Source organism: Malania oleifera, chromosome 2, assembly GCF_029873635.1.
Source record: "Malania oleifera isolate guangnan ecotype guangnan chromosome 2, ASM2987363v1, whole genome shotgun sequence".
NCBI classification, from domain to species: Eukaryota; Viridiplantae; Streptophyta; class Magnoliopsida; order Santalales; family Ximeniaceae; genus Malania; species Malania oleifera.
The window spans coordinates 140,527,452-140,547,988 of NC_080418.1; the positions used below are offsets into that span (position 1 = coordinate 140,527,452).

Genomic DNA, 20,537 nt, shown 5'->3' on the forward strand with positions numbered 1-20,537 from the left:
TGTTAGGAGAAATACCTAAGAGATAAATTTTAAAAATACAAATTCTCCCCCCTTTTGGGATCACGGTAAAGCTAACAAAGTCCACCCTCCATTTTTCATGGAAATTAAACTTAAAATCACTTTTTTTTTTTATTTAGCCCACCCGGGGCACCCTCGCTCGTGGGGACGTCGCGACAACTATCATTTATCTTCCAAACAAATCACAACAAACTTGTCAATAAACTCCTTCTAGCATAATATCTAAGTTGGCTACCCTAAACATAAATGTGTTTTAATTACCTCCACTTAAGGCGTGATTCTAATTAGGCATTGGTTAAAGTTGTCAGTGATTTTTAATATTATTATTATATTGTTATTTTATTGTTATCTTGGAAAAGAAGATGTACCTTGGATTGAATTATGTTCATTCATTCATGTATCTCATAAATGTATAAAATTAATTATATAAATGTACCTTGAATCTAGGGTTGTATCTACTTAATATATACATATCTTATTTATTAAGTACATGGAGAATGAAAGGTTATTTTGTGCCTATAAATAGACCCTTGAGGCATTAGCACAACACAACAATTTCTTCTCTTCATTCTCATCAAATCATTATTCTTTTGAGTTTAGAGAGTTTAATAAGCAAAGAAAGGTATTTTTTTAGTGGAGCTTTGGACTCCTCCGTTTGTGTGGAATTGGAGAGAGTCATATGATTCAAATCGGACTGTTGTATCATGGGGGAGACAAGTCTTGAAGAGTTTTGCTGCACCAGTTCATGGGTTAAGCCAATAAATTATAAAGGGCTTGAATCTAATTAAAGAAAACGAGATATACGTGTCTTAGCCTATTTATGAATCATAGTTTTATTTGTATTTTTGTTTGTGTTTAATTTTAATATTTTATTATTTTTTATTTTATTAAATTTCTTAACAAAAACCTCCAACTAAACCAATTTGTATAGGTGGCCCATCTTCCACATAGGAGGGTTATGAATGCAAGATACTCTCGGAACATGAGTATTTTGTATTCATAGTGTCCTCTTAATTAGATAGTCTTAGATCTATATGGAAATAAATTTATAGGATAAAAATATCCCTACCTCTATTACTATTAGACAAAGTCCATTATTATTATTATTATTATTATTACTATTTTTGTTGTTGTTGTTATCTTTCTTTAATAATATGACTACTATTAAAATGTATTATTAAATATTATTATATACCAATATACACAATTAATTCAAGAGTTTAGGAATTTTTTTTCAATATTATTATAATAATAATAGACTTCTTATTAATGTACGTCTAGTCCCACATTGTCTCTGTAAGCCTTTTCAAAGCCAGTATAAGATCTTCTTAACCCTCTCTCCTTAATATCTAGGTTTTGAGGATAAGCTCTCTAACATGGTAACAGAGCTGGGCCTTGGGCTACATGACTCCTCCATGGGTTGGACTTTTCTTCACCTCATTTCCTCCTATGGGCTCTCCTAGCATCATTTCCCCTATGGGTTTGAGGGGGAGTATTCATGTGCATCCAGTCCCACATCGTCTCTGTGAGCAGTTCCAAAGGCAGTATAAGATCCTCTTAGCCCTCTCTCCTTAATACCTAGATTTTGAAGATGAGTTCTCTAACACTTCTAAATAAAATTTAAGATAACATATTAAAACTAGTTAAACACCTCGTAAAAACACATTTTCTCTTCTTATTCCATTGCTTTTTTTTGGATACGTTGATGCTAAACTTTTCCTAGAGTACCAACAAGAATGGAATTAGGCTCTTATATAAGAAGAGCAAAAAGAAAGGATGCGACAAAAAGAAAGTAAAAATTAAAAATGGAGTTGCCACTTTATTTAGTTATTTATTTATTGAAAGAAAACAAAAGAATATTCTCAATAGTTTGTTTGATGCACAAGAATGGAAAGTAATCAATCTTCATAATTTTACACATTCATCATATAATTTTCTCATTATTGCACTCCAAATCCATTCTATTCCCACATAACCAACATTGGGTAAAGTTTGTAAGAAATAGAGAATAGTTTCAAAAGTATATTTGTGCATAAGTAGATGGTTAACTAACCATTTGAAGAGAAATTAGTGAATGTACCACTCTATAATATTCATTCAAGGAACAATTAACAATTTCCATTGGGTATGTATGTATTTGCCTTAAACAAGAAGGAAAACAATAGAAATAAAAATCCTTTAGTCATCCATGAGGTCATTATCGTTGTCGCAACGTCCCGGAGCGCGAGGCAAATGAAAAATATAGATGTTTAATTTTCGTGAAAAATGGTGTAATGGAGTCGCCACTAACCTTTTAGTATAATTAGAACACTTGATTACTACCCAATTAAGGGTAGAATCAATCTGCTTTACCAAAGTAGGGATCAAGAGTTCAGTTATACGAGGAGAAGGTATGAGCACCCTCTACGCGTTCGTTCTTACGAACGATACCTAATTAATCAAAAATTATCCCACCAATTAAATTTAATAAATCCTTAAAATTAGTCCCTTTCATGAATTTGTGAAATATACATGCAAAGAAATTAATCACACAAAATATATATATATATATATATATATATATATATATATATATAATATATATATTCCCTCAGAACTTGGGCACAGGGAGTTTGAAAAGTTCATACCCTTTTGTTACAATCATAGGGATATACACACACGAAAATAAATAATACTATAAAAATAAATACAAATACTAAACATATTTAATATTAGTAATAATAAAGTAGAAACAATAGTAACAGCACTAAAAACAATATAGTAACAACCTTGTACTAATAATATTATATTAATAACACAATGCAATACTATAATAGTAGTATATAATATCATAATAACACCATACTAATATACATAATAAAACTACATAATAACATAACAATACAATAATAATAAATAATACATAATAAAATATCATAACAATAAACTACATAATAAACTACTATAGAAATAAACTAATATATGTGTAATACTAAACATACCATAACAAGAATACCATAATGTACTAAAATGCTAAAAATAATATAGCATGTAGTACTGAATATAAACATAGTAACAATACTGAAATACCATAATTTCACATATATACAACCATAATAAGAAACTACCATAAACAATAATAATAATTATATAATAATAATCTACCACAATACTTAATAAAATACCATAATAGTAAACTATCTTTCTACAGAATAATGATACTTTGTGGTATCTTTGGAAATTTTGGGAAGAACTTGTGGTGGAATTAGAAAGAGTGAACATCATAGTGATGCATCAATATAGGGAAGACAATAGTGCGGCTAATTTTCTTACTAAAAAATGAGAAATGAGAAATAATGTAATCTACGAAGAATAACACCTTCTACCACGTTATCTGAAAGGTATTCTTCGAATGAATAGGTGGAGTCTCATTTCCATTCGCCGTTAGTTCAATTTTAGAGTTTCATTTGGTATATTTTGTTTTGTTTTTGGTTGTGCTTATGTTTTTATCTTTTTTGTTAGTTATATTTAGTTTTGTTGTCCTAATTTGGTTGGTTGCTGGTGTTGGTTTTTTTTAGAAGGGTTTTTCTGTACTCTCTCTTTTATTTTATCTTGTAACCACGGTATTCCTCCACCAAATGTAAGGGTATTTTAATAAATAAATGGAGGTGCTGCCCTCTTTTTTTTTTAAAAAAAAAAATACAAACACAATGCCCTATAATAAAGATAATAATACAATAATAAACTAAAATACTAAACTAACATAATAACACAATATGTAATAATGAGCTAAACTCTAAACTACCACAATATATAATAATAAAAAGAATCATAACAATAAACTAAACATGATAATGAACATAAACATAATAATTAGCATAAACCTAATAGTAAATGTAAACATAATAATAAATATAAACACAATTAATAATACAATAATAAAGATAAACACAATAATAAGTATGAACGTAATAATAAATATAGGCATGATAATAAATATAAACATAATACCAACACATAATTACAAAGATAATAATAAATATAAACGTAAATATAAACATCACACAATAAACTAAACATAATAAAAAAGGATAACCACTATAATAATAAAGATAATAATAATACTATTGGAATTAGTGTATTCCCAAGAGGGGGTGAATTAGGTATTTAAAAATTTCTTCTCTTAGGTTGATCCAAATCAGCAGTGTTACGCAACCTAGGGTCTGTCTATGCACTTATAAACTTAATCATTCACAATAATAAATCACAAACATTCAAGTGCTGAAATTCAAATTACGGAAATTAAAAGCAGGCACAAAAAATGTTATTGGGGTTCGGCCAATACTGCCTACGTCCTCACCTCAAGTCGTAAGCTCGAGGATTATCATTATTACTCACTTAATGAGTGGAACAACACCGTTTACAACCAGGTCAAATTACACTAGGGCTGACCTCAACCTTTACACACTCTCCTTATGGGGGCGGAGAAAGCTCTACCGATCCTTACGGGCTAGATCAACGCCCCCTCGGGCCACACCTGGAATACAACAATGAAATACAAATTGTGTACAGAATGCTTCTCCAACAAGCACATTTGTACCAATATCAATCAATGCACATCAAGAAGATAGAAGTTATAAGTTCAGTGCAATATGTGTTGTCACTCAATCTAATGTCAATATGCAATCAAGTTCAAGTGTGTATAATCAATCTATCTTTGAAATTATGTATCAATATTAATCAACTAGGGTTTCAAAGAGTTCCTATTCAAAATATCTCAAAAATGATTATCTCAAAATATTTGCTCAAGAGATATTTGAAGTATAGACTTGTCAAAAAATAAATTTAGCACAATCAAAATACAAGCCTCAGAGTCTTGCAATACAAATACCAAGACTCACAAGTTTCAAAGTTTTCCCCATGCAATGAAGATATTAAATAAACCGTGGGAAAAACTTAGACCAAACCTCTTAATAAAAATCAATGTATCAAGAAAACCAATGAGAGTTTGAGCAAGTAGAATCAATGTAAAATCACTTAAGGCACTCTCACCAAACTAGATTTAGCAAATGAATAACAAAGGTGAGTGTATAGGCTTTGTTCTTCGAAGAATGAGTTTTGAAAGATTTCAGAGAATTTTTTCTTAATAAAAAAAAAATACTAATCACATCTTAATTTGACCAAATGAGCACATATATGTAGACATGACATAAATTATGACGGTTGGGGACATAAGGGGAATTATTAAAATTGTTTTAAATGAGTTTAATAAAATTAACCTTGTTTAACACCAATTAACTCGCAGTAAAACTAGGCCAACCCGAGAGTTTCGGTCGACTGAGCCATAGGTTCGGTTGCCCAAACAAATAGATGAGAAAAAGTGAATATTTCATGTTCGAGTGCCTGAAAACATGTTCAGTCGGCTGAACTAGGCGATTTCCCAACCTGCTCGAGGTTCGGTCGCCTAGGCCTTAGTTCGGTCTGCCAAACTTCAACTTTTGGTCACTCAAGGTCAAAATGACCGTGAAGTTTGAGTGCCTGGGTTATTGGAAAAGTCAGGATTATAAGTTCGGTCGATCAAGAATACTTAGTTCGTTCCGGTTCGGTTGTCCGAAGTCAAGTCAACACTTTGAGTTTCCCTACATTTGGTCGAATGAGGTTGTCACGCTCCAAACCCGAAAATGGGCCTCAGTGTGTGATTTAGTAACCTAACTTGTCCCTATATCATACAATAGTCCATGATACTATATAATATAAGGGTCCAACCTCATAGGGTTCACGTGTACCCTATCCATCATCACATACACAATATATACACAGTGGAAAACCCAACCTAATACATCCATAAAACCATACCAGAGTCTATACAAAATAGGATCTAATTCCCAAAATACATAACATACCCTGAGTATCTGCATAACCCAAAATGATAACCCGGCCAAGGATCAATACTAACACAAGTACTCCTATACAACTAACCAACCACCACGCTCCTGATACGCTAGGACGCTAGTGTCGGCTACTCGAAGGACCTGAAAAACATTTGTATGATAGGGGTGAGACACCTCTCAGTAAGGGAGAAATCGAGATGATACCCGAAAGCCCTAATTTTCCCAAAAATCGTAAACCTAAAAATCCCGTAATTTCATTCGATAGATTTTCCCAAATAAGTAACTAAAACATCCGCAGAATCGTAAATCATAGTTTTACCGATTCAAATTACAAAAATAATTGATATAAATAGAAACCCCTTACCTTTCCAGAAAATTGAAACACGAACTTAATCCGTCCAAAACAACGACATGGAATCCCCAAAACCTAAAAATCGAAGAAAAATACTTCAATATATTCATAACTACTACACATCGACCGAACCAGAAATAAAATTGGACTCTTACCTCGATTTTGGATCAAAACTTGAAAATCCTCGAAACAAAATTCTAATCCGCTATAAACGTAGAGATTCCCCTCCTAATCCACGTGGTAACATTAGATCGTTGATTCGGGTAATAGACGGCCCAAAACCCTAGAGAGAGAGAGAGAGAGAGAGAGGGGGGGGGGGATTTTAGTTTACATAGCAATGAAGAAATGAATAGATATTTATAACCCCTTTGACTCAGCCAGACTTGTCGACGAGACAACATCCTCGTCAATGAGCATAAAAAGGGAGTTCATCGACAACAAAGTTGCCTCGTTGACGAGTCTGAGACTTCAGAATTTTCCAAAATTTCTTGGCATCCTCTCATCGACGAACCTTTGAATTTCATCGCCGAGCTGTAGAAGGCAACTAGTTGACGAGAAAAGGAATCTCATTGACGAGCCCAGCTGATTTTCCTTTTTTAAATTTCCTTCCCTTTTCTTATTTATTTAATTCAAAATTTTTGGGTTGGGTTTTTACAACCTCCCATCCTTACAAAAATTATGTCCTCGAAATTTGCAATCTCTCACAAGCTAACTCGTCATAAACCCAAACGCACACCCAACTCTAGGAAGAGCCGACGGCCACCCACGTAACAATTCCATCCCAAATTTATTACATACCCTCATTTATGGCAGAAGAATACCATGGTTACATACACCGAGTTCTAGGAGTTCACATTTTTCACAAAACCCTCCTAGAGACTAACCGCACCTTAACACTCTAAATAACAAAACATCAAATACTTACATAAACCGATCTTGTAAACATTACTCCTCAGAACAAATGTGGATATTTTTAGCATATTTCTATCTCTAATTCCCAAGAAACTTCCTTAACCGCGTGATTCCGCCACAACACTTTCACTAACGATATCTCCTTGGTACGCAGCTTTTGAACTTTCTAGTCTAGAATTTGAGTAGGTATCTCCTCATACACCAAAGCATCCCCAATATCTAAGGGTTCATAACTAATCACATGTGATGGATTCGACACGTACCTTCTCAACATGGATACATGGAATACATCGTGGATCCGAGAGAGCACCGGAGGTAGTGCAATCCTGTAGGCTACTGGACCTAGTCGTTCAAGTATCCCGAATGGCCTAATATACTTGCCCTTCTTACTAAATCTCACCACCCCTTTCATCAGAGCAATTCTCAGAAATATCTTACCTCTTACCTCGAATTCCAACTCTCGTCGTCGAACATCCGCGTAACTCTTCTGCCGACTCTAAGCTGATTTAATTCTATCCCTAATCAATCTGACTTTCTTAGAAGCCTGTTGTACGAGTTCGGGACCCAATACCAGCTGTTCATCGACCTCATCCCAATACAAAGGAGGTCAATACCTCTGACCATACAATAACGGTGTCATACCAATACAAGCTTGGAAGCTATTATTATAGGCGAACTCCACTGACGATAGGAATCGAACCCAACTATCGCCGAAGTCTAATATGCAAGCCCGTAACATATCCTCCAAGATATGTATTCTCCTCTCTGACTGTTCATCAGTCTAGGGGTGGAATGTTGTACTGAAAGTAAGTTTCATCACCAGTGCTTCCTGTAAGCTCTTCCAGAATTAAGAAGTGAATCTCGGGTCTCAATCTGAAATGATGGACACCGGTACCTCGTGTATTCTGACTATCTCCTGCAGGTATAGATCTACTAGACCGCTCAAGGAGTAGCTAACCTTCATTGGTACAAAGTGAACATATTTGGTCAACCCTTCTACGATTACCCAGATGGCATTCTACCCATGTAATGCTAGTGGTAACTCGGTGACAAAGACCATGGAGATGTGCTCCCATTTCCAGTCTAGGATGCTCAATGGTTGTGATGGCCCTACCAGCCTCTGATGTTCAGCCTTTACCTGCTGACACATTAGGCATTGCTCCACAAATCGATCAATCTCCCTTTTCATGCCATTCCATTAGAAAGATTCGCACAAATCCCGATACATCTTTGTGCTACCCGGATGTACCATATACAAAGAACTGCCTATTCCAAAATCATCTTCTTTATCCCCTTGTCATTTGGAACACACACTCTGTTTTTAAACCTCAATACACCTCCCTCGGAGATATTAAAATCTGCAGCTAGCCTCTGCTGCACCTTCTCTACAACTTCGACTAACTCCTCATCATTAGCCTGCGCGACTTTAATCCTCTCTAATAATGTCGGCTAGATCACTAAGCTAGCAATGAAAGTCCGATGATTACCATCCACCAACTACATGCCAAGGCTTTCAAGATCCTATCTGATATAATGCTAAGTTGTCACTATAGATACTGTTGCATGCTCTGGCTTCCGACTCAATGCATCAACTACCATGTTAGCCTTCCCCAGATGATAGCTAATGGTGTAACCATAGTCCTTGATTAGTTCTAGCCACATCCTCTGCCTCATGTTCAACTCCTTCTGCGTGAAAAAGTATTTAAGGAACTTATAGTTTGTGAAGATCTCACACTGTTCACCATACAAGTAGTGTCTTCAGATCTTTAACATATATACAACTGCCTCCAACTCCAGATCATACATGGGGTAATTCTTCTTGTACTCCTTGAGTTGTAGAGAAGCATAAGCAATTACCTTCCCTTGTTGCATCAGCACACATCCCAAACCCTTCAGCGATGCGTCGCTGTAAATCACAAAATCCCCGTCCCCAGATAGGATGGTTAAAACCAAAGCAATGACTAGTCGGTGTTTCAACTCCTAGAAACTTTGTTCACACTCGTCAGTCCAATCGAATCTCACATCCTTCCTCGTTAATCGTGTCAAAGGGCCAAATAATCTAGAGAATCCTTCCACAAACCCCTAGTAGTACCTAGCCAGTCCTAGGAAACTCTGAACATCCTGCACCCTCTTTGGCTTCACCCAGTCAACCACTGCTTTTATCTTACCTAGAACAACTAAGATACCACATCCCAAAACGACATGGCCAAGAAATGCGACTTGCTTTAACTAGAACTCACGTTTCTTCAACTTGGCGTATAACTTCTTTTCTCGTAGTACCTGTAGTACCAAATTCAGATGGTTTTTATGCTCTTCCAAACTCTTAGAATATACTAGAATATCATCGATGAATACCACTATGAACTGATCCAGGTATTCATGGAAAACCCTATTCATTAGGTCCATAAATTCCATCGGAGCATTAGTCAAACTAAATGACATGACCAGGAACTCATAATGATCGTATCTGGTTCGGAAAGCAGTCTTTGCAACATCCCCTGTCCTGACTTTCACTTGATGATACCCTGAACATAAATCAATATTCGAAAAGACCTACATTCCCTGCAGCTGGTCAAATAGATCATCTATACGAGGCAACGGGTATTGGTTCTTCACTATTACCTTGTTGATCTTACGGTAATCAATGCACATTTTTATTGACCTGTTCTTCTTCTTCACGAATAATGCTGGAGCTCCCCAGGGCGAAACACTAGGTCAGATAAAGTCCTTATCCAGTAGTTCCTGTAGCCACTCGTTCACTCTCTAAGTTCAGTTAGAGCCATCCAGTATGGAGCTTTAGAAATTGGTGCCTTGCTTGGCAACAATTCAATAACGAACTCCACGTCATGATTAGGAAGTAAACCGGGTAAGTCTTCCGGGAATACATCCAAAAATTCGTTAATCACTTGGATATCTTCAAGTTTCAGATTATCCCGTGGTGGTTCCTTCACACAAGCAAGGTACCCCTGACAACCGTCCAAGAGTAACCTTCTCGCTTGCATAGCAGACAAAATCTGTGGCATCAAACGCACACACGATCCTACGAACTCATATTTCGTTTCCCTAGGAGGTCTGAACACCACCACTTTCCTACGACAGTCAATCACTACAAAACTAAAAGATAACCAATCCATTCCTAGTATAACATCAAACTTGTACATGTCGTATACTACTAGATTCAAGCCGACTCACCGCCATCCACCACCTCCTCTCAGCTTCTCTTGTAACGCCTCAACCTAAGTCTGCTAGGAAGCACTACGTCTCTCCTCCTCCAATTGGACCAGACAATAGAGGGTGGGCCTTATCGGACTTAATGACTGGCCTCACAAACCAACACATGTCCTTTTCAGTGTGTTTTGTCCTCACTTATACACTTCTTAAGAAAACTTCCTAGAACGTCACCCATCTTAAGATTACTCCAAGTCAAGCACGTTTAACCGTGGAGTTCTTATGGAAGGCTCCCGAAAAGAATGATGCACCTTGTTGATATAAGTAGTAACATCTAATCATTTTTTAAGCCTTTCTTCCATGTGATACCATGGGGTATCACATGGAAGAAATAATCAAGATTTTCTTGTTGTTGCTAGTCCTTTAAATATTTATTTTTAGGTTATATTTGTGCTACAAAAGGACATTGTAATTTCATCTCCCCTCTCATCTTCGGCCTAAAGTAAGGATGTCATATATTTTTTTGAATCCTCTCCATATTTTTCCTATGAAACACTCTCCTTATCTTCCCTTGTGTTCTACCTACTTTTCTCACCACATAGGTGAGTAAAAGAAAACAAAAGTAATGTATTTGGGAATACAAATTTTGAACTTTTGATTTAGATTTTTGTAGATTAGAAAAAAAATTAATATAATTTTATATTAGATTTTGTTTAAATCAACACAAATCCAATAAAGACTTGAAATTTGTACTCCAAAATGTTAGATAAGAGTCTTACACAAGTTTTGGTAGTTTGATATCAATGAAGAGTTTGAGGAAGAAAATTATAGAAATTAGGAGCAACAAGATAGATGAGACAAAGAAGAATGGAAAGGAGCTAACCAAGTTAAACCTTGTGACATTAACAATTGGGAAACATTGTTGTCCAAAATTAAACAGCACCTTCTTAGGAGGAGAGGAGCTCATGGTGGGCTTGATACACATGAGTGAACAGTAACTTGACCCAAAAATTTAAACCTACTGGATCTTGGGTTCAACCACATATATAAGCACCCATCATATTATATTTTAATTAACAATATTCTTGCTAGTGATATATGTTTATAACATATCATAATAAAAAAGTGATTTTGAAAAGAACACCTTTTATGTTAAGTGCTTCTTACAATAGAAATCAAATATTTTTTTATTATAAATAAGTGATATAAATTTTTTCTTTTCTTTTCTTTTAAGCTCTCTCAAACAGAGTTTAGGTCATGTTTTTTTTGTTAGGTTTTCACAAATCATCACATGGAAGTCTTTTCTTTTTTCATCTCACATTGTGGAAGAGAAGCAGCACCAATAGCTCCACAATTTTCCACAGCCGGCGTGAAGAAGAGTCGCTTTGAGTTGAGTTGAATCGGTAGTAGGTGAAGAAGAGTCGCACTGATTTTTTTCTCGGTGCATTGGTCCGTTTTGCGCCACACACACATATAATATATAATATTCTTGATTTAACTGGGAGCATGAAATTAAAATATTAAATTTAAACTTCTATAGATTCAAATAAAATATAGCACAAAATCACCTTGAGTTTTTTCTAAATTTAAACAAATAAAATTTTAAATTTGTAAATTTAAGTAATTTAGGTCTGGAAAAAGTCTAGTTGAGTCAAACTTTACCATGTTCAAGCTTGCTCACTAAATTTTTAATTGAACTTGAGTTTGAGGCGAGCTCACACTAAATTTTAATATACTTGCTCAAACTTATTTATTATACAAATAAAAAACTTCACGATCTCTTACCGAATTGAACTGTCGAAATGCTCACAATTAGTTTGATTTTCTTAAAACGTCTTATTTTGAGAGACGAGAGATTTTGTTAGGTAAGAAGGTAAAAAGTGGCCTGAGCATCAGCATTCCTACTAAATTCATGTTATAGAGTTTGAACTAAATAATCTTATGCACAAATAGTCTCTACTTTTAAGCTCACTATAATGTCACGTCTAATTTGGCCTTATTAAATTAGCTCATAAATGATTTTAATTTAAACATATTAACAAACTCAAATCGAACTCATAATTGAGCCAAGGCGAAACAAGCCAAATTAAAGGAAAATTGGAGAGTAGTACAGATGTGTGGTTGTCCATTAAGTATTGGGTGGGGGTTTTGAGTAAAAATATGACAGGAATGACTCAGTTAAAGGATGCTAATTTTCGGATATTGCAGAATCTGGAAGTGCAAATTGTATATAAAAGAATTAAAACTATGCAATGTGTGAAACGGCTAAAACTGAGGCAAGGGAGGTTGAAACTAAATTTGGATGGGAGTAGCTTAGGGAACCTAGGGTCGACGGGTGGTGATGGCATCCTTAGAGACCATACAGGTTCTTTTGTTTTTGGTTTTTCAAAATATTTTGGCTCATATTCAAATAATGAAACTGAATCGAGAGTTGTGTTGAAGGGAATAAAGATTTGCAAACATTTGAGTCATATTAGTGTTGATATTGAATGTGATTCGAATATTATAGTAAATTGGATAAGATCCAATAAGTGCTCCTTGTGGTATTTGTGAGATTTTTGGGAGCAACTTATTGACTTACTGGAGGGAGTAGACTTTTCGATAAATCATTGGTATTAAGAAGGGAACAATGTGGCAGATGCCTTGGCTCGACAAGGTGCAATGGGAAGGAATAGTTTGTTTACCAATAGTAGTCAACTCCCTAGAGTTATCAATGGTTTGTATAAACTAGAGAAGATGAGTACGGCATATATGAGGTATGTTTAGCTGATTTTTTGTTGGTTTTAGTTTATGCTTTTTGTTGTTTATCTTTTGTATATTTTGTTGCATGAGGTTTGTTTTGTAGGTCCTTGTTTTGATTTGTTTTATTTGGACTTGTAACCCTAGTTTAGCTGTTTGTTGGTTTTGCTTTTTGAGAGACCTTTTTTAAAGTTTTGTCTTTTGTTTCTCCCATTGATTATCTTGTAATCACGGTATTTCTCCGCCAAAAGTGAGGGTTTGTCAATAAATAAATGGAGGTGTCATCCTTCTTCTAAAATAAATAAATGAATAAATAACAAACCAAATTAATTCATAGTCAAGTTCAGGTTGTTTACTAAACGAGTCACAAAATGAGTTTGAGAATCTCTAGTTTATATAATAGACGAAACTGAACGAACTCTTACAAAAATTGAGCTCCTGAAACCACTCTAAGTGGTTTGGTTTGATTGTAACTCTATTGAGTATATGGAAATTACAATAATCCTAAACTTATATTTCGATTTGGATTTGAGAGCCTGAATTTCGAATTTTGAAATTAAATTAGGTAAATTTAAATAGTATTTAATAAAATTTTAAATTATATTTTATTAAAATTCACATAATCCAAATCTTTTCCAAATATCGGAATTATGTAATTTTCACACGTTGAAAGTTTGTGAACTTCTCCCTTTGGCAATAAATGCCAAGAAAAAAGTTCACAATTATAATTTTTTTTACGGTTATTTCTAAGGATAATGGCAGAAGATAATCTTTTAGTTTTAGTTCTACTTCATTTCCCAATCAATTTAAGCACAATAAAAAAGATTAACTAGAATATACTTATTTCATAGTTGGTTGGGTAAAATAAAACAAAATGCTGCCCGTTTAGCATTAATATTTCCATTAATAATTACCCATGTTAAATTATAATGGCCTTCTTATTATTATTATTATTATTATTATTTAAAGGAGGGCAGCACCTCCATTTATTTATTGATATACCCTCACTTTTGGTAAAGGAATAACGTGGTTACAAGACAAGCATTGGAGATTACAGATAAAAAACATATATTAAAGATCTTCCAAAAACAATACTAACAACCACCTAAAAGAAGACTACAAATCCAAATAAAGTTAAATAAGAAACAAATCTAAACAATCTATCAAAAATAAAAATAATAAAATAAATTAAAATAAAAGAATTAAAAATATATATAAGGGCCTTTTGATCACAACCAGCTGTTGTAAGTGACACCTTGTAAGTTATTAGTCAATAATTGTACCTAATCACTACACAAATATCTTCTCCCTGTTCTACTTAACACCCAAATATAGCAATCAAGATATGGACAATTACCAACCACTAGAACAAAATGCTACCTGTTTAGCATTAATATTTCCATTAATAATTACCCATGTTAAATTATAATGGCCTTATTATTATTATTATTATTATTATTATTTAAAGGAAGGCAGCACTTCTATTTATTTATTGATATACCCTTGTTGACCCTATAGGTCATACCCTGTTTTGATTATGACAAATACTCAGGTATTTAATAAATGTCAAGTTGATGTGCAAGTTTATCTTGGTAGTATCCTATGATGGCACTCGGAGACACAGAGGAAAACGAAGACTTTGAAGACCCTAGATATAATTTATTTTTTATAATTTATATTCGGGTCTGTAATATTTAAGTCGAAAAGGTCTGTAATAATAAGTAGGGATTGGTTTGTAATAAGTTCACACAAATCACATGTATGATTTATTACGTAAGCTCAAACAAACCGTAAATGAGAAATTACCTTAGAAAGACCTTAGGGTGTACCCTTCAGTTGATCGAAGGTCGATCGACACCGGACTTTTTCGGTGTCTTCAAATTGGACTTCAAGTGCCCCTAGGACACACACACTTTCACATTTATTTGTTAGGCACTTCAATACGGCTTATATGTTTCGAAACGGGACCAAAATGCACACATGGTGCACTTTCGGTCGACCAGTCATATTAGTTCAAAATGCCCTGGTCGACCGAAACCTCCCTGGGTCAAAGTTTGACCATCTGGTCGACCGAACCAGATAGTTCAAAAGGCCCTGGTTGACCGAAACCTCCCTAGGTCAAAGTTTGACCATTTGGTCAACCGAACCAGATAGTTAAAGGCCCTAGTCGACCAAATCCTCCTAGGGTCAAAATTTTGACCACCTAGTCGATCGAACCAGGTAGTTCAAAAGGCTCTAGTTGACCGAAACCCCCTAGGGTCAAAATTTTGACCATCTGGTTGACCGATCACTTTTGTACTACAACTACCTAATTGACCGGAGGGTTCTCGGGAGAATTCTCAGCGGTTTGATCGACCAAACCAGGTAGTTCAAAATGCCCTGGTTGATCGAAACTCGAAAAATTTGGAAATCGCCCTCTCCTGGTCGACCAAGCTCTCAGTTCAATATTTCCCTGGTCGACCGAACCATTTGACACTTGGTCGACCAAAACATTTCTGGTCGACCGGACCTCTCGGGTTGCCCTGATTTTTTACCGCAGTTAACATTTTTTAAACAGAGTTAAAATGCTTTAAACATCATTAAACTTTTCTAAAAATACCCTATAGGTCCCCAACGGTCATATTTTCTCCTATGCCTATATATATGAGTTCATTTGAGAAAATTAGAGGTGATTAGCCACTTTGATTAGGGAAGAATTCTCTGAAAAATAAAAACCCTATACTACTCATTTTCTTACTCAAATCACTCAAGCTTACCTTCTATTATCACCTACATTATTTGTAAGTGGATTGAGTTTGTGTTTGGGAAGGTTTGCTCTCTGTATTTTATTTGTTTGACATAATTTTATTTGAGAGTAAAACCTAAGGATTCTTAGGGGACTTTGTTGATAAGTCTACCCTAAGAAGACTTTGTTGGATCTTCCAAGCTTGCACCTTCATTGCAATATCTTGAGAAGATCTTATAGTATTTTGTTTACAAAATCTTTTCAAAATCATTTTCAAATATCTAGTGTGTTTTATATTGATAAATATATTTGAAGAGATATTTGTTTATGAGATAGTGGTCTTTGTTACAATATTCTTTCACTCATATATTATTTGCTGAATACAAAGATTACGCATCTTTTGCAAACCGAACTTATACTTCATTTGATACTCACATGCTTGAACTATTCTGCTGATTAAAATACTTGAGACTAGACATCTTTGTATGAGCTTATTTATTGAACATATCTTGTAATACAAAGACTGTTTTTTTGTCACTCTCACGTACGTATTACACTGATAGAAAATACTTTTGAGAGTTGAACCATTTAGACCACATTGAACTTACATATTGAATCATATTTGTGGTGTATACTATTGCGCGCATTTGGGTACATATCTGCTTTACACGAAAGCACAATCACTATACTATTTGATTATATACACATTTGTTGTATATCCAGGCACGGGTTTGAAGAGGGAGACTAACCCTAGAATAGTCCCGGATTGGCTTAGACCCGGTTAGGAAAGTTAGGTGCGTCGTCTTGTTAAGGCGTGTAGGTTGAGGTGTGCCCCGCTAATTGACCTGGTTAAGGTTGAGGTCAGCCCTGTGTTAATTTGACTTGATTGTAAACGGTGCCGCTCCACCCTTAAGTGAGCTATTAGTGGAATCCTCTGGCTTGCGAGCAAGAGGCGGGGACGTAGGCACAGTTGGCCGAACCCCGATAACATATCGTGTGTCTATTTACATTTCAGCACTTTATATTTATCGCACGTATATGTTATTATATGAATGATGTGCATGATTTAAATTCCACATATTTTACTTCTCAGCACATTTGGAACTGTGTAGAAAGATCCTAAGTTACCAAAACTTATTGACTTCTGATTTAACCTAAGATAAAAGTTAAAATTTCCAATTCACCTCCCTCTTGAGAATATACCTTTTCTAACAACCCTCACTTTTGGCAGAGGAATATCGTGATTACAAGACAAGTATTGGAGATTACAAATAAAAAACATATATTAAAGGTTTTCCAAAAACAATACCAACAACCACCCAAAACAAGACTACAAATCCAAATAAAGTTAAATAAGAAACAAATCTAAACAAACCTATCAAAAATAAAAATAATAAAGTAAACTAAAATTAAAGAATTAAAAAAATTTATAATGGCCTTTTGATCACGACCAGCTGTTGTAAGTGACACCTTGTAAGTTATTAGTCAATAATTATACCTAATCACTTCACAAATATCTTCTCCTTGTTCTACTTAACACCCATATATAGCAATCAAGACATGGACAATTACCAACCACTAACAATGATCAGGCATTTCCCTTGCTGGATGCCCTTTGGTTGGCTAATGATCCTATGCTTCTCTTGCTTGATCCCTCTTTGCTACACTTGTAGTCAAGTCGATCGTGACTCGCTCTTGTCATTCTCTCTCACTATCTCTCATCCTCCGACCAATCCTCTAATATGGTCATTCAGCAGTGACATCAATGATTGCTGCCTCTGGGAAGGAATTGCTTGTGATCCAAATGGAAAAGTTACCCATCTATGGCTGCCATCTAGAGGCCTCGGTGGAACCATCTCCCCCACTCTAAAAAACCTGACGCGTCTCTCTCATCTCAATCTCTCCCACAACTCCCTCACCGGCCGCCTCCCAAATGGGCTCTTTTCTGCTTTAGCTGTCCTTCAAGTCCTTGATCTCAGCTTTAATAGTTTGCATGGGAACTTGTCGAACACTTTGCCTATTTCCATCCGAACATTGGATTTATCCAGCAACCACTTTGATTCTGCAATACCATCCTCGTTTCTCCAACAAGCATGGAACTTGGTCAGTCTTAACATTAGCAACAACATTTTCACCGGCCTCATCCCTCCTGTTTGCACAATCAATTCTAGCCCCCTTAAGATTTTGGATTTCTCCTTTAATTTTTTCAGCGGTCAAATTCCTCATGGGCTAATAAGCGAATGTCCCAAACTTGAGGTTTTCAATGCAGGTTTCAACGCTCTCTGTGGATTGCTTCCAGATGACATTTACCATGCAGCAACCTTGCAAGAAATCATATTACCTTCTAATAAGCTGTCAGGGCCTATAGGCAGAGGCATCGTTCATCTAACCAATCTCAGTGTACTAGATCTTCACGATAACAAATTGAGTGGCGTGCTCCCTAGAGATATCGGAAAGCTCTCTAAGCTAGAAAAATTAGTTCTGTATATCAATAACTTGAGTGGTACAATGCCTGCTTCGCTTATGGATTGCACAATGCCTGCTTCGCTTATGGATTGCACCCATCTTAGAGAACTGAATTTGGGGTTTAACATCCTCCAAGGAGATGTCTCTATCCTTAATTTCTCCAAGCTTCTTCGACTAAGCATGCTAGACCTGGGTGACAACTACTTCACTGGTAAAATCCCCAAAAGCCTTTACTCATGCCAGTCCCTAACGGCAGTTAGACTAGCCTATAACACGCATATGGAAGGCGAGATCATACCGGACATACTTTCTCTGCAATCTTTATCAACCCTCTCATTGTCTACCAATAGGCTAACCAACATCTCCGGCGCAATAAAAATTTTGATGGGTTGCAAGAACCTCAATGTCCTCATCCTTGCAAAAAACTTTGTGGATGAGGTAATGCCAGATGGTCATGATCACAACAGGCTGGTAGCCTCAGGCGGGTTTCAAAATCTGCGTCTTTTGAGTCAATCTGATTGTGGACTCACCGGTCAAGTGCCCAGTTGGCTGTCTGAGCTTATGAAGTTAAAGGTCTTGGATTTGTCTGGTAATCAATTAACCGGTTCAATTCCTAACTGGTTAGGCACTCTGCCAACCCTCTTCTACATAAATTTGGCTGATAATCTCCTTGAGGGAGAGTTTTCGCAAGAACTCTGTCGACTTCCGGCATTGACATCGCACCAGGCGATGGATAATGCTTCTTTCCAATTGTCGGTGTATGGTGCACATAACTTAAGTGAACCTAGTAAAGCTCATGATAAACAATACAATAGACCCTCGAACATGCCATCAATAATTGACTTGAGCAACAATAACCTTCGCGGTTATATCCCTGCTCAAATTGGCCAGTTGAGGCTTCTTCAAGGGGTGAGTCTCAGAAATAACAACTTCTTTGGCAGAATTCCAGATCAAATGTCAAACCTTTGCAACTTGGAAAGATTAGACCTCTCCAACAACCATCTTTCTGGTAAAATCCCACAATCGCTAAGGAATCTCAACTCATTGGCAGAGTTAAATGTTTCATATAACAATCTTGGAGGACCAATCCCACTAGGCACCCAACTACAAAGCTTCAACTCTTCTGCATATGAGGGAAATCTTGAACTCTGTGGGGCTCCACTTCCTCTTCCGTGCCAAGTTGTTAGTACTACCAATGATGATGATGACCAAAGCATTCAACAAGAGGAGCAGGGGATAGATGAAACTCTTTGGCTTTACGTGAGTTCAGGGATTGGATACATAATGGGGTTTTCTGCCGTTTGCTGCACCTTGTTACTGAATGGTTCTTGGAGAAAAGCTTATTTTCAATTCTTGACCAACACTAAAGACAAACTTTATGTGACCTTGGTGGTTCACGTTGCAAGAATGAGGAGACGGCATGTGTGAAAGCTGCCTCAGTGGTAACAATTAATTTCCATTTTTCTATAATTTGCTTTTATAATGAGATGTGTACTTTAGACTCCTTGCCTATTCCTTCAATGCTGTTCTTTATGGGTCCTAACCATCATAGACTCACTGTGTGGCGTCAGAATGAGTACAACAAGTGAGCCCACTGTGTCTTACTCTGTGTTGTTGCCACATGGGCCATTGTTAAGTTTTTCTTTTTCATTCCTCACTTCTCGCTAACGTTAGAGTGGAGCTTGACATTAACTGCCACTGTTATTTGTTCTTACTTTGGGAGCTAGTATTTGACAACCATGCTCTTGCCGCTCTTACTCTTTGATTGTAGGTGGCTCGTGTAGCAAACAAATCGAGGGAATATCTTGGCCGGCCATTGCATGGAAGCACACAAAACTTCAAATTCCCTTTTTTTTTTTTCTCAGATTCACCTTTCCTCTTAGCTGTATTTTAAGTAATTTTATTGATAAAATTAAATAGTAAGTGCTCAATGTTGGGTTTTCAATATAATTAGAAATGTCTCAACCATGTTGAATTTAGTTGTTTAGAAACTAGAACGCATATTTGTAAGATAGGATTTGAAAGATAAGTGTACTATAGAGTATTGATTTATGAAATTTTCATTGGGCTTTTACGTAGACCTCTCACTTAGTTCCATCATGAATATAAATTATTAGATTAAATAATCAAATTACGTCTCATTTTAGATAACCATCATGAATATAAATTGTTAGGTTCAGAGTTCGGTTTAGATTAAACACATATAACAATCATGGTTAATTGAATGAACCGATATGTTATAAATAAATATATATATATATATCTATATATATATGTATAAATTATA

The 20,537-nt window shown here is 35.6% G+C and overlaps 1 protein-coding gene across 1 annotated transcript; it reads left to right on the forward strand.

Moving 5' to 3' along the window:
* Positions 1 to 17,344: 17,344 nt before the first annotated feature.
* Positions 17,345 to 20,259, forward strand: LOC131148415 (receptor-like protein 2). Its single transcript, XM_058098116.1, has 2 exons — positions 17,345 to 19,692; positions 20,022 to 20,259. The coding sequence occupies exon 1, from the start codon at positions 17,345 to 17,347 to the stop codon at positions 19,676 to 19,678; it is 2,334 nt and encodes a 777-aa protein (XP_057954099.1). The 3' UTR covers positions 19,679 to 19,692; positions 20,022 to 20,259.
* Positions 20,260 to 20,537: the final 278 nt, after the last annotated feature.

Excerpts from the sequence above, each read along its gene's own strand:
- LOC131148415 (XM_058098116.1), top strand. The coding sequence starts at position 17,345 with ATGGACAATTACCAACCACTAACAATGATCAGGCATTTCCCTTGCTGG.